Source organism: Cebus imitator, unplaced genomic scaffold, assembly GCF_001604975.1.
Source record: "Cebus imitator isolate Cc_AM_T3 unplaced genomic scaffold, Cebus_imitator-1.0 Scaffold1111, whole genome shotgun sequence".
Lineage (NCBI taxonomy): Eukaryota > Metazoa > Chordata > Mammalia > Primates > Cebidae > Cebus > Cebus imitator.
Genome location: NW_016108426.1, coordinates 24,030 through 39,608, shown reverse-complemented (window position 1 = coordinate 39,608; position 15,579 = coordinate 24,030). Strand labels below are relative to the sequence as shown.

The 15,579-nt window shown below is 47.8% G+C and overlaps 1 protein-coding gene across 1 annotated transcript in view; it reads left to right on the top strand.

The window, feature by feature from the left end:
- The first annotated feature begins 618 nt into the window (after positions 1 to 618).
- LOC108298825 (neuroblastoma breakpoint family member 6-like) overlaps positions 619 to 15,579 on the top strand; it is a 17,125-nt gene continuing 2,164 nt past the window's right edge. The window contains 9 exon segments of the mRNA XM_017521381.2: positions 619 to 845; positions 2,253 to 2,358; positions 3,634 to 3,848; positions 7,242 to 7,320; positions 8,182 to 8,393; positions 9,586 to 9,633; positions 9,826 to 9,871; positions 10,334 to 10,506; positions 15,109 to 15,345. Coding sequence (XP_017376870.2) covers positions 668 to 845; positions 2,253 to 2,358; positions 3,634 to 3,848; positions 7,242 to 7,320; positions 8,182 to 8,393; positions 9,586 to 9,633; positions 9,826 to 9,871; positions 10,334 to 10,506; positions 15,109 to 15,345 — 1,294 coding nt within the window. The 5' untranslated portion in view covers positions 619 to 667.

Below are 15,579 nucleotides of genomic sequence, written 5' to 3'. Positions count from 1 at the left end.
CGTTGCTGTCTAAAAGTTTGATATCTTTCATGTGTGTAAAAGCCTTAAGATCTGCTTGAACTTAGAGAAGGTGTGGTGACTTCCTGAAGACCACTAAGAAAATATAACATTTTGGGAAACTGTCTCTACCTTGATGATTTTGAACCCACAAGAGATGGACAAAGAGGAATTTGCTTAAACGTATGAAGGTGAGTCTGCAGCACTGTCACAGGGGGTGCGAATACTGAGAGGGACTGCTGAGGAAATGGTCCCCATCAGGGACTCTCAGGTGAGACCAGGGGGCCTTGGGTTTCAGCACAGCCTGGGCAATTGGAATGCGGGGCTCCTGAGATTCCATGACACCCCCCACCTTCTAATTCTGTTATTGCAACGGCAGAGGGTTACCTGGCTTGCTGGCTGAGTCCTCCCTCACTCTTGTAGTGTCTGAGCTACAGGCAGTGCCTTCAGCTCGGAGCTCAGGCGTCCTAAAAGCTGTTTTTGCTGTTAAGGACCCTACAGTGCTGTGGGGTGTTGATCAAGTTCTTCTTAACCGTAAGTCAACCGTTCCAGCTGTGGTCATTCCTCAGTGCTGACTAAACCCATTTGATTTCACTAGTTTTTGACCCATCCTGTGTTTGGGCTTCTTCTCCCTAGTCCGTGTTACACCTCTTCTGCCACAAACGTCACCATGGTGGTGTCTGCTGGACATTTATCCAGGGAGAGGGCGGAGACAAACATCCTAGAAATGAACCAGGAATTGTGCTCCCAGCTGGCAGAGAGCCAGCAGCGGTTCCAAGACCTCAAAGAGAAATTTCTTGTAAGTCAAGCTACTGCCTACTCTCTGGCCAAGCAGCTGAAGAAATACAGTAAGTTCTATCAATTCCTTATCACAAAAGTGATGAATCAGCGCCTGCTTCTCTCTGAGATACTGAATGGTCCCTTCATCTAAATCAATTTCATCCTTTCCTTAGTTCTAGGAAAATAGAAATGGGTATTTTAACTTCATTGTGTTCAGGATGGAAAATGGAAGCATGATGTGTTTAGCAACTTTTCCACGTTAGCAGTCCAGTGTGCGGTGGACTAGAGTTAAAATCCTACTTAATGACCTGACACAGGCACAGAAGTACTTGCTTTCCTCAGCAAGGTGCTCAATCACGTTTATGAGAATCCTCTCTGTACCCTATAAGATCCTGCAGACAAATAACTTGTAGTGTGTTGGTAAATGTCTGGGACCAAAGAACTGCCATTCAGTTTAAGCTCCTTTGAGGCCAAGTAGGCAAATCAATGTTGTGGGGACACTGGGGGAAACATGGTGACAGCACAGAGTACCTGCTCTAAGGAGCTGAAACAGGAGACTGCTCCTAATGGTAAGTGTGGCATCTATACGTGAGGTCATCCAGAGCAGGACATACCCTGGTGAGAGGGAAGTCCTGCTTCTTGGGGCACAGGCTCTTATTCTAAAGAGGAAGAAAGACAGGACTTAGACATTGTGGAGGTCACAGTGTATCGTGTGGAGTAGGGAGCCTGGGCCAGACTCCTGGGCTCCATCCAAGTTGCCTAGCTTCTCTGTGCCTCAGTTTCCTCATCTGTTCTTTGGGTATTATAATAATGACTACCTCTGTAAATTGCTGCAGTGAATTACACAACCTGTTTCTTCAAAATCTCCTAGAACAATGCTTGGAACAGAGTAAACACTATTGGTTCTTTATTCTACTATTTCTGACTTAATTTAAACTTTATTAGTATTTGGTGATATTTCTTTTATGACTTCAGGGTCTAATGCCTCCTGTTTTATGCAGTTATATTCAGATATGATTCTTCAAATCTTTGACAAATTTGTGCCTGAAATTCCCAGTTCCAGGGAATCCATGAGTCCCGCAGTCCTAAGGGCATTTCCTACTCTCCAGAATATCAGTATTTCATGCCCCCATAGAGTGTTCTCAGGAGAGGCTGCAAGGCTTGGGAACGTGGCCCAAAACTAAGAGTCAGACCTTGGGGGCTATGAATTCCGACTCTGTCTCATTCCAGGTGAATTATCTTATCAAGTTACTTGGTGTGCCATTGAGTTTCTTTTTCCCCATCTCTAAGTTGGAGAGAGTATCAGATGCCAGCAAGTTGGGAGGTTGATAATTAAAAATGAGGAGATCCCTTGCTGGAGCCTGATAGTGGGACACTTTTGTCCTTGGGATGGACACTGCCACCTGCCACGTAGGCGGTGACCACAGCAGCCTGTCCAGCCTTCCACTGAGGCAGGCGTGACTGTCTTTTCTCAGAATGTGAAGAGTACAAGGACATCATAGACTCTGTGCTGAGGGATGACGGGCAGTTCATAGAGGAGAAGCTGACAGAGAAGCTCAGGCAAGCTGAGGACGACCTCAGGTGAGCAGATGCCGTGGGGACAGGTAGGTGGGCAGGGCTCTGATCTCTGAAGGGCAGCAGTTCAGCTGGGAGAACCAGGAGCCAAGCTGGGCCAGGAGCAGGACAGGCATTGACATGGCAGGCACATTTGACACTGACACTCATAAAGCACAACAGTAATCTTAGCAGGTTATGGGTGCTGCTGTTCCTGAGCTTTGTTTACTCTTTCTATAACAACTAATCGTTGAGTCAAAATTTGCACATCCAAAATTAATTAAAGGAAAGTGAACCACCCAGCAGCTTTTAGTACAATATATCCCACTGACCCCTAGAGTCACCTCCTGGCTGACTGCAGCAACTCATTCGTTCAGTCAATACTGCCTTCTTGGCCTGTCCTTCTTTTCTTCTTTCATCTTTACAATTCACCCCATCTGCACCTGGCCACATTTCTGTGCATGGCTCTGTTCCAGTCACTGCCCGATGCACTATGTGAATTTTCACATAGAAATGTCTATGACTAAAGTCAGGAACTGAAAGGATATCCTTAGAACTGATTTGGGAAGACACTGACTTTTGTTTACAGAAGAAAGCAATGAATGGAAAATCATAGAGGAACTCACAGGAGCTCCCTCTGATACAGGGAAGCCTCCAAGTTTGAAGCAATTCTCCTGTCTTGGCCTCCCAAGTAGTTGGGACTATAGGTGTGCACCACCATGCCTGGCTAATTTTTGTATTTTTAGTAGTGACAGGGTTTCAGCACATTGGCCAGACTGGGTTTGACCACTGATCTCGGGTTCTGCCCACCTCAGCATCTCAAAATGCTCAGATCACAGCCATTGAGTCACCATGCCCTGCTTTTAAAAATAAATGAATATTTATTTATTATTAGATTATACATACATAATATGGCAGCCATGCTCTGTTGCAGAGAGGAGGATTTCCTGTTCCCTCTTAAACAGAATCTCCCCTTTGCTTTCTGGGCCCACTACCTTATGCCTCCTGTCAAAACCACTTGGGAATTCCTGGAGGTCAATCCCTCATGGTTTAATCTTTGTCATCTCTAAATATATAGATATGGATATGGTATAGATGTATACATACAGAAACACACACACACACACAAACACACACACACACACACATATTACTCTGGACCACAGGCATTTTCCAAAACATGTTGTGACCTTCTGCTTGGGGGGCTCCTTGAGGACATTCTCACATAATCCACCATTGCAGTATTAGAACTGATCACTCATCCCTTTCCGTTATTAAACCTTCTCTGCTATCTCACCGCAGGCAATATAAAGCCCTGGTTGACTCTCAGGCAAAGGAGCTGACCCAGTTACGGGAGAAGTTACGGCAACGGAGAGATGCCTCCCGCTCACTGAATCAGCATTTCAAGGCCCTCCTCACTCCTGACCACCTTGAGAAGTCCCAGAGTCAGGACTTCTGAGTGCAGCTGGCTAAGTGGCACAGGCTGGCAGAGCGTTACATCAACAAGCTCAGCCCAGGTAAGGTGGGCACAGGCCCTGATGACACACAGCCCCAGGCTTATGAAAGTCCCCAGACCACCACACCTCCACAATGGTAGTTTTATTTCTTTCCACTAAAAATTCGTAGCCATGACATAAGCAGGACCTCCTGGGCAAAAACTGAGATGGAAAACCCATGGGCTTGGAGGTCACAGTATTGCAAATGTCTCCCCATTTCTTGCTGGAACGTGGTCTTTGGGGCAAGAGGCAGCATCCGTCCAGTTTTATAGGACAGGATGGAGGCTGCGGCAGGAGGCAGCTTGTTAGAGTCAAACGAGCCCTGCACTAAGAATGAAGTTTCCAGGCCCTATCTTCAGCAGTGTCTTTAGCAACTGTGGGGAACCGATTAATTTATCCTTCCTGAGTTCCTGTCTCTACATCTGTAAAGGCAGACAAGTTGTATCTGGCATTCAAATGTGGGAACGCTTACCACTCTATTTCACGATGAGATAAAGCCCCTGTCTGTGTGGTGTTGGAGAAGGCACTTGGTGTGGGGGCATTTGGTGGTAGGAAGCCGTGTATTTGAAGCACTCCACGTGGAGAGTCTGTTCCCGGATAAGACAGCTGAAGCCTCCTGGAGGGCCCAGAAAGGCCCCGATGTGTACAGTACTGAGGGACAAGTAAGTTTGTCCTTTCGTTAAGAGAAAGATACAGGTTTTAATGTAAGCTATGACAGGACACAGAGCCAGTGGCCGGGTATCAGAAGTGAGGCAGGATTGGGGAGACAGCTGCTGAAACTTAGAGAGAGGCTGGGTAAGCCTCCAATAATATGGGCAGCAAGATGTCCTTTCACTATTTGGCCACATCTTGATGGTGACCCTCCGGATCAGAAACACATTGCCTCATGGATCAGGAAAACCTGTCAGGTTAAAGATAAAATATGACAGTTTTCAATACAATGCAGACCCATATATGCATGATCGTGTCTCAGTTCACATAGGGCTGACTGTGATTCCAGTGGGTGAAGTGAGAAATATCTGAATAGATGCTTCTGTAGTTCCAGAAAGTGATGAAGAGGAGGATGAAGATGGGACAGATGAGGAGGTCGAGAAAGTCCGGGAATCAGCTGTCCTCAGGTAACACTGAATAATCAGGAGCAGGTAATGGGTGGTGAAACATAGAAAAGGTCTCAGAAAGAACATAAGGGAGGTGAGGGTAGTCACAGATTCCAGATGCAGGATACAGACAGCTGCAGAGTGCACTGATTTCATACACTCACCAACAAGGATATAGCCACATTAACATGTTTGTCCATTGTCTTCATGGTACATTTAGCACGACCCTCAATGAACTCACTAACCCTAGGGACTTCCTGCACACACAGAGGAGACCTATCGTCCCCTGTAGTGAAGCCAGGACGAGATGCAAAACCGCTTTCTACATGGTTTTCTTTAGACTCTTGTCTGGGAAGCCAAACAGCAAAGAGGCAAGATGCAGAGGAATTAGGAAGCATCTAGCCAAGTTAAACACCAAGAAAAGTACCTGGAAAAATGTATATTTCATGTCACAATGTGAAAATGTAAAAAAATCTAGAAGGCACACCATCTCCGGAGTCTACCGTGGCTCAGACACCTGTATTTCCTTGGCCACAGTATGTTAAATACAACCCAGCTTAGACACACAGTGTGGCAGCTGTCTTTGGTTCTGTGTGTGCGCTGTGAAGATTGTCCCATACAGAAGCAGCTGAGTCTCTGTCTTCCTCGGCTTCTGTCTGTCCAGTGCAATGAACACCAGCTGCTCTCTTCCTGTCTGGTTCCCATGGAAGCCATGCTCTGTTGCAGAGAGAGGAGGGTTACCTGTTCCCTCTTAAATGGAACTCCCCTTTGCTTCCTGGGACCACTACCTTATGCCTCCCGTCATAACCAGCTGGGAATTCCTGGGGTCCAATCCTTGGTGGTTTAACCTTTATCATCTCGAAATATATAGATATAGATATAGATATGCTGTAGATACACACACACACACACACACACACACACACACACACACACACACACACAGACATACATACATACATCTGGACCACAGGCATTTCCCCAAACATGTTGTGACCTTCTTCTTGGAGGGCTCCTTCAGGACATTCTCACATAAACCTCTGTTGCAGTAATGAACTGATCACTCATCCCTTTCCGTTATTAAACCTTCCCTGCTATCTCACCGTAGGCAATATAAAGCCCTGGTTCACTGTCAGGCAAAGGAGTTGACCCAGTTACGGGAGCAGTTACAGGAAGTGAGAGATGTGCCCCCCTCACTGAATCAGCATTTCATGGCCCTCCTCACTCCTGATGACCGTGACACGCCCCAGGGTCAGGACCTCCGAGTGCAGCTGGCTAAGCGGCACAGGCTGGCAGAGCGTTATGTCAACAAGCTCAGCCCAGGTAAGGTGGGCACAGGCCCTGATGACACACAGCCCCAGGCTTATGAAAGTCCCCACACCTCCCCACCCGCACAATGATAGTTTTATTTCTGTCCACTAAAAATTCCTAGCCATGACATGACCAGGACTTCCCGGGCAAAAACTGAGATGGGAAACCCATGGGGTTGGAGGTCACAGGATTGCAAATGTCTCCTCATTTCTTGCTGGAACATGGTCTTTGGGGCAAGAGGCAGCATCCGTCCAGTTTTAAAGGACAGGAAGGAGGATGTGACAGGAGGTAGCTTGTTAGAGTCTAAAGAGCCCTGGTCTAAGAATGACGTTTCCAGGCTCTATCTTCAGCAGTGTCTTTAGCAACTGCAGGGAACCAATTAATTTATCTTTCCTTAGTTCTTGTCTCTACAACTGCAAAGGCAGACAAATTGTCTCTTGCATTGAAATGCGGGAACACTTATGAGTCTATTTCACCATGAGATAAAGCCCCTGTCTGTGTGCTGTTGGAGAAGGCACTTGATGTGGGGGCATTTGGTGGTAGGAAGCCGTCTTTTTGAAGATCTCCATGTGGAGAGTGTGTCTTGGAGGTCCCACAGAGTTCCCGATGTGTACAGTACTGTGGGACAAGTTAGTTTGTCCTGTGTTTAAGAGAAAGATACAGGTTTTAATATAAGCTGTAACAGGACACAGAGCGTGGGCCTGGGTATTAGAAATGAGGCAGGATTGGGGAGTCAGCTGGTGAAGCTTAGAGAGAGGCTGGATAAGCCTCCAGTAATATGGGGAGCAAGATGTCCTTTCACTATTTGGCCACATCTTGATGGTGACCCTCCGGATCAGAAACACATTGCTTCATGGATCAGGAAAACCTGCCAGGTTAAAGATAAAATATGAGAGTTTTCAGTACAATGCAGACCCATATATGCATGTTCGTGTCTCAGTTCACATAGGGCTGACTGTGATTGCGGTGGGTGAAGTGGGAAATATCTGAATAGATGCTTCTGTAGTTCCAGAAAGTGATGAAGAGGAGGATGAAGATGGTACAGATGAGGAGATCCAGAAAGTACAGCAATCAGCTGCCCCGAGGTAACACTGAATAATCAGGAGCTGGTATTGAGTGGTGAAATATGGAAAAGATCTCAGAAAGTACATAAGGGAGGTGAAGTTAGTCACAGATTCCAGATGCAGGATACAGACAGCTGCAGAGTGCACTGATTTCAGGCACTCACCAACAAGGAAATAGCCCCGTTAACATGCTTGTCCCCTGTCTTCATGGTACCTGTAAGCACGACCATTGATGACCTCACTAGCCCAAGGGACTTGCTGCACACAGAGAGGAGACCTGTCCTCTACTGTAATGAAGCCAGGACGAGATGCAAAGTCACTTTCCACATGGTTGGCTTTAGACTCTTGTTAGGGAAGATAAACAGCAAAGAGGTAAGAAGCAGAGGAATTGGGAAGCATCTAGCAAAGTTAAACATGAAGAAAAGTACCTGGAAAAATGTACATTTCATGTCACAATGTGCAAATTTAAAAAAATCTAGAAGGCGCACCATTTCCAGGGTCTACCATGACTCAGACACCTGTATTTCCTTGGGTACAGTATGTTAAATACAGCCCAGCTTAGACACACGGTGTGGCAGCTGTCTTTGGTTCTGTGTGTGTGCTGTGAAGGCTGTCCCATACAGAAGCAGCTGAGTCTCTGTCTTCCTCAGCTCCTGTCTGTCCAGTGCAATGAACACCAGCTGCTCTCTTCCTGTCTCATTCCCATGGCAGCCATGCTGTCTTGCAGAGAGAGAAGGATTGCCTGTTGCATCTTAAATGGAACCCCCCCTTTGCTTTCTGGGACCACTACCTTATGCCCTCCATTAAAACCAGTTGGGAACTCCTGCGGTCCAATCCGTCGTGGTTTAATCTTTGTCATCTCTATCCTACCTGGCTCATCAGGGAGGTGCAGAACGCTGAGGAAAACGAAGTCCCTCAGGACTCACTGGAGGAATGTTCTGACCTTTGTTCAAACAGCGACGGCCCTTCTGACTCCAACCAGCCTCACAGGAGCGCCGAAGTCACATTTGAGGAAGACAAAGTCGTCTCTGCTCTGATTGTAGACAGTGACAGCTCTCAGGATGAATGGGAGGACGCTCTATGCATTCTCCCAGGTAGGCTCCATACTCTTTGTCCCTCCTACCTCTGTCTAGGCTGAGGAAGATCAGTTCTGAGCATAGGCTGTATACACACACATTGGTTTGGATCAGAAAGCAGGATGGAGCTGGGGGCAGTGGCTCACACCTGTAATTTCAGCACTTTGGGAGGCCCAGGTGGGTGGTTCACATGAGGTGGGCAGTTCAAGATTCGTTTGGGAAATGTGGTGAAATCCATCTTTTCAAAGAATACGAAAAGTTACCCAGGCACGGTGATGCCTATAGTCCCACCTACTCGGGAGCCTGAGGTCGGAGAGTCATCTAAGCACAGGAAGTTGAGGTTGCACTGAGTCATGACTGCATCACTACACTCCACCCTGGGTGACAGAGAGGGACTGTGTCTCAAAAAAAAGGAGAAAGGAAAAAGGAAGGAAGGAGGGAAGGAAGGGAGGGAGAGAGGGAGTTGGGAGGGAGGACTAGGATGGAACATTTAATACAGATATCAGTGGGCCCAATGGCTTTCCATTTCTCCCTGGACCTAGTATCAGGTTACTGGACCACAGCCAGGTGTGACAAATTCATAGCCACCTTTGTACAGGAGGTATCTGTCAGCCTTCTAGCCCAGTTTCTATGTTTCTTGTCACCTGTAATGATGTCATCGTGTCCCTGCACACTGTCCATGGAGTTTCTATGCTTGTCCATGGCCACTCACAGCCTTGTCTGCGTATGTGGAGATGACGTTTTCCTAGTTTCAGTCTTCTTGGCCTCAGTCTTGGTCTCCTTTAAGTCAGCTTGTCTTAGCTATGCAGTCATCTTGACACCAGGACAAATATAAATATAAATTTAACATTTCATCGAGGAGGATATATGATGAGGTAAATCAATATTGCAGCACCACTTCTGGTGAGTAGTTAGGGTCAGTTTTGAAGATGATGGGGAAAAAGTTTTCTTTAATTGTTTGCACGGACTTAGGTCAGAGGATATGTGATTATGATCTATCAGATGAGGGAGATTCTGTCCCATGGGTCTGGAAAGCAGGCTGAGCTACTTCTGATGAGACTTGATCTAGAGAGCATTAGAACCTGCCTGTCAGAATATCATTTTTTACACTGAGGATATTCATGTCCCTGTGCTGTGACTGGACACTGATTTAGTCCTGTGTGAAGTGCGACTTGCTGACTGTGACCTGCTCTTCTGAATTTGTTTCCAGGAAATCAAAGTGATCATGAGGAAGAGGAAGGGAAAGCCCCAGTGCCCGCAAGGTAACTGGATTTGTGGGGTGTTAGCTCAAAAGTGGCACGTGGAGACCAGGGATCCTGGGAAAATAGGAGAGAAAGTGATGACTAGAACTGTCTTACCCATTCATCCAACTGCAGATTACCCCTTTTACAATGTTGTCTTCTTTACTGTGGTACTTGAATAGGTTTTAATTTCTTCATCCTTTGCAAACATCGGAACTGACAGTCAGTTGATCCAGGTGAACTGACCAAACTCAGGATTTCCTGATCTCACCTGTTGTCTGCCTCTTTGGCATTTCCATGTTTGCACGTATTTGCTAGCAGGAAAGTGAATGAAAACAACTCATGTCATGCTCACAGTTTTGAGAACAAGTGAGGTTGAAGATACAGGAACTCTTTCTGTGAAGATTCAAGAACCTGTATTCATTTAGCCTCTGATGCTAATTTCAACAAAATGTGTGTGAAAGTGCTGAATGCACTGTGTCCTGGCAGTTCCCCACAGGGATCCCTCCAGCTGTTCCTCCCCAGCTCATTGTCTTCCCAGTGCACTGAGCACCTGCCGCTCTGTCTCCTGCTCGACACAGGGAAGGGCGGTTGTGTCTCTCTGAGTGGACTGTACTTGGCTTCGTCTGGCCTCTCCTGTGGTCCTCCCTATAGAGCCAGCTGAGCACAGTGCTTTTGGTCATGTCTGCTGTTTATCTTCTGCCTTCTTCACCCCAGGCTGACCCAGGAGCTACTAGAGTGGAAGGAGCAGGAAGCCCCGGAAGACTCCCTGGATGAAATTTACTTGACTGCTTCAGTTCCGTGTGACCTGTCTGACCGCCACCAGCCTGATAGCAACACCTTGTCCTCACTGGAGGATCAGCTCTCATGCTCTGCTCTGGATGTAGCCTGTGAGTACTCCAGCCTGAAGGTCACAAATCTCCACGGTCCTCCCAGGCAGCCTCGCTATGTTTTGTCTCTCAACTTGTGTCACGGAGACAGACCATCAATGCAGACAGGCCCTGTAAACTGAGCCCGTTTTGAATCTGACTGTTGGTTCCATTTTTTCATCACAGACATCCAGTGGGAAGAACTTCCTCTTTTCCTGTCCCAAGTGTCTCCTCGGTCACCTGGCTTCTTCTCACAAGAACAGGCTGTGGACATGAAAACAGGAAAGAGGTCAGGGCTTCTAGCAAGTTTTTGGCCACAGTAGCCCATCTGGATATATGTGCATAACAAACCTTCTTCTGTAAGACAGGGCATCTCTCTGTTCTTAAATTATGTTGCTAACTGCATGCCTTGCACAGTGCCCTTATCTCTTCTCTGGCCATCCACACACCCAGGCAGTGGTGCACCATTATTTCAGAGGCCATTTTATAATTCCTGTGTCTGATAAGGATTCTCTACTCTAGGGATCCCCAGCTCAGGGGCCATGGACCTTTGGGAGTCCATGAGCTGTTAGGAACTGGGCCACACAGAAGGAGGTCAGTGGTGGGAAAGCATGACTGCCTGAATTCTGCCTCCTGCCAGATCAGCTCAGCAGTGGCATTCGATTCTCACAGGATTTGAACCCTATTGTGACTTGCACACGTCAGCGATCTAGGTTCTGCACTCCTCATGACAATCTAATGCTTCATGATCTGTCACTGACTCCCAGTGACTGTCACCCCCACGTGGGACCATCTAGTTTCAGGAAAACAAGCTTAGGGTTTCCACCGATTGTACATTTTGGTGAGTTGTATAATTATTTCATTTGATAATACAATGTAATCATCATAGAAATAAAGTGCACTAAATATGTCATGTGCATGAATCATCCCAAAACCTTCCCCCCTACCCTGGACCCAGAAAAACTGTCTTCCATGACACTGGATGCTGGTGCCAAAAAGGTTGGGGACTGCGGCTTCACCTGCTCGGAGGTGTCTTCCCTCCACTGACACTGTCCAGCGTCTCTTCCTTTACTCAGGGCCAGGCTTGCATCCTCTGCAGAGCTCCAGTGGCTTTTTCCATGTGTGGGTTTGTGGTTTCAGTCGTGATTTCATGTCAGTGCTATATTCTCCTGAAAACCATTGAGAATGAGTGTCCCTCATGAGGTACCATCCTAACTGATGAGCAAAGCAGAGTGGATTCTATCCTCATGATTTCCAGAGAACCCTTCCTCTTAGCAAGGGCCCCTTGCTATAGCAGCTTCACAGGCGATGTAGAGAAAAATTCCAACTTTCATTTATTTTTGCTCATTGTATTTTTTTTTAACTTCCATTCTGGGAGTTTCATGTGGATTGTTGGGAGTTTCAACCATCAACCTATTGTCTAGTAAGAGCAAGTAACTCTGTGATGTACCCCAGTATATTTGATTATGTCATAATAAAATTAGCAACAGTGCCAGGCGCCGTGGCTCATGCCTGTAATTCCAGCACTTTGGGAGGCCGAGGCAGGTAGATTGGTTGAGCTGAGGAGTTTTAGACCACCATGGGCAACATTATAAATACATGTGCCTATGAAAAATTAGCAAGGCATGGTGACACACACCTGTAGTCCCAGCTACATGGGAGGCTGAGGTGGAAGAATCACCTGAACCTGGGAAATTGAGGCTGCAGTGTTGTCATTGTACCACTGCACTGCAGCTTGAGCAACAAGGTGAGACCCTGTGTCACACACACACACACACACAGAAAGAAAGAAAGAAAGAAACTAGTAATGAAAATGTTGGCCTCTATTCTGCTTTGGTCAGTGAGTGCCTTTTCTGCTGGGACCATCCCCTTTCCAGATTTGCATTTCTCCCTGAGTTTCTAAAAGCAAATACTTTTCTATGATCACAGTGATTCATGAAATAAATAAAATCCACATTGACCTTGCCTCTGCTGTATGCCCTGCTCCTTGCCAAACAAGCTCTGTCCTGCTATAAACCATTCAGGGTTGAAGGAATGCTCCTAAGGGGGCTGTGGCATCTCCAGGTTAGATCTGAGGATGCCGAGGCTCAGAAAGTTTCCTTCACTTTCCCAGGAGGCCCCGACTAGTCATGGTGGGAACATGGTCCCCTTGTCTGCCTGACTCCGTGGCCCTGTTTCTGTTATTTCTCTGTGGGGGTCCTGTCAGGGACTGAGCCACAATGGGTGATCACCCTTTTACCTTTGTAGGAATTATTTTCAAATAAAGTCAAGTTGAAACAGAAAGTTGCTGGTCTAGAATAAAGAACTGCTGTAGTCCTGGCACAGATTTCTCAGGGAGGATCGCCTCTGTGCACTTTGTCAGCAGAATCAGTGGCCCCTGCAGACCCTCCAGCGGGACCTACAGCTCCAGCAGGCTCTGCCTTGGAAAAGCACTCAGGGAATCAATGGTCCCTAGTGTCTCCCCACCGCCCATCCCCAGGGATTCAACTCTCAACGTGGTCATGTTTAGGTCCCTGTAAAGCTGCGGAGCAGCGCCTCACGAACACCCCAGCCAGGATGGGTCTCCTACAAGAAGGAAGGGAAATGCTCTGACACACGACTCAGAAGTGAGAGGCCTGTGACGTGGCTGGCCCTGCCAAGGCGTCAGGAATATAGGGCAGGAGAGGCCACATTTATCCATGCAGATGGGCCAAGATGAATGAACACGCCCTTCAGGTTACACCAGGATGCTCCTGTGTGTGGCTACTCGACAATAATGTGTGAATAGTGTGCACAGCACACAGCCCTGACCCAAGCAGCGGTGTCAGCGTGGATCTGCTCTGCCCCTGCTCTCCCTGCAGAGAAAGGCTTGGTAGATTTCAGGAGAATGCAACCTACATTATCTCCTGATCTTTTCTTGATGGCCTTTCCCAAACTGCCCAATTAACAATACTGCGGTACATCGGAAGTTTGAGAAAAAGCTTTCCCTTTTCTTCTGAAAATGCAAAGAATAATCAAAGTATAAATTAAGTAAGACTCAGTGGCCTAGAAAAGAGGGACAAAGCGAGATGGGAAAATTAAGTAGTGATAATGAAAGACATTCCCAGTGCATGATTCTAAACAGCAAGTGCAGAGAATCAGAAAGGGAGAGCTGTGTCTGCCCAGTCTCCATCAGTCAGATGTGTTGTTTCAGCATGTTTTCCTCATTTGCCCAATAGGAGCTATCTTAAAATGTGAGAGTGTCCTAAGTGGCTGATGGTTAACAATTAATAAAGTGTGCTCTCAGGAAGATGAAAGAGAACAGACAAAATGAACGCTTTGAGCAACTAGGGAGGCCAAGCCCGGTCAAGAGAGGGGCTTCTGGACAAAGACCAGGGAGCTGGATGGCACCTGGTGCCGGGTGGGGCCACGAAGGGGCCAGCATGACTCCAGGGAGAGCCTGTTTGAGCACATGGTGGGAGGCGATGCTGGGTAGGATCGTGGGGCAGAAGTTAGAAGGAGCACAGAGGCAGGATGAGGGGGACAGTCACGCAGGGGGCAGTGCAGAGGAAGTTTTCAGATGCAGAGTGGGAACAGGGTAAGAACAGGGCTTTGGGGAGATAAAAATGCTGAGATAATTGCTAAGTGGAGATGGCAGGATCAGAGAGAGCAGAGAGGGAGGGTGTATGAAACCAGGCATCACTGATGAGACTCTGATACGCCGAGCTCTCAGGAAGACAAAAGAGAATAGACAGAAGGAACACAGTTTTGAGAAAACTTAGGAAACCTTGGAGAGAATGAGGATGTGGAGAGGGGAGGAGAGAGGTGCCCCAGCAGCGTGGAGCCGGCCATACACCCCATCCCTGTCCTGAGCGCGACCCGGACTGGCATGAGGTCATTGGAAGTCTTTCCTTAGTCCACTCTGAGAATGTGCATTCCTCTCCCTGTGGAGATAGAAATAGTTTGTTTAGGATGTGTGCACAAACCCCACTGGAGAGTGGGTGATGTGAGGACTGTGCCGTGTGTTACCTTCCTGCAGAACCACTCCTGCAGATGTAGAGCTCTTGTGCTCCCTGAATTTCTGCGAAGGGACCGGTCCCTCGACTCCATTGCCTGTGGCTGCTGATGCCCGTTCTATAAGGCAGTAGGATGCAGACGTGTGGGCAGGGGGTTAAGCCATGACAGGCAATGAGAAATTCAAAATGTCCCAGGAGCCTGAAAAGTTTGCCTCACTTAGCGTTTGCTCTTTCTCATGGTTCTTTCTCAAAGCCTCGTGCCTCTAACGCTTGCCCTGTTCTTACACACCTGTGTTGTGGAGAACAGTTCTTCCTGTCCTATGCTCTGAGGGCTTTCGAGGACTTTCCCTCTAGGAACACGAAACAGGTTGATAATGCCAGACTAATCGTCATGACCTTGTTAACCAATCCAAAGTTTTCTGGGCTGAAGAAGGGGTTTTTCACTTCTGGGACACCCCAGCCTGGCACCTGCGGTGTCAGCGTCCCCAGGCACAGACAGGAAAGGTGACATTGCCTGCATTCACATGATGTCTGACTGTGTGGCCTGGGTGGCTTTACTGAGAGGCAGGGACAGCAGGGTTGGGGCTGTGGGTGTGCTTAACAAAGGGAAAACTGAGATTGTTCCTACTGAAGCCCCTTCTCCTTTCAGCTTCCACCCAGGCCGCCTGTCCCCAAGGGACTCGGAGTGGAGACTTGAGCCACCGCCTGTCACAGGTGCAGGTTTCGCAGACACAGCCGGATCCAAGTACCCTGGTGCCGAGCTGTCAGCGACTACAGCTGGATCAAGGGTTCGACTGCGGGAATGGCTTAGCCAGGCGGGGCCTTTCCGCCACCACCTACAGCTTCACAGCCAATGCTGACTCTGGGATCCAATGTTCCTTCCAAGGTAGGGAAGGAAAGGGGAGAGGAAGGTCTAATCCAGGTCTGGGTGGTCACGGTGCTGTCGGTGGTGCAGAGAATGGGGCCTCTCCGTGCTCACTCGGGGTCAGGTTAAATCCACGATACTCCCAAGGCAGTGAGGTGTGCAAGAGCCTGGGGCTTAGGACAAAATCTGCTGGCTGGTCCTGTGTTTGCGTTTTCCTGTTTGTTCCTTTTGCCACGGATTTTGTCTTTTTGCTAT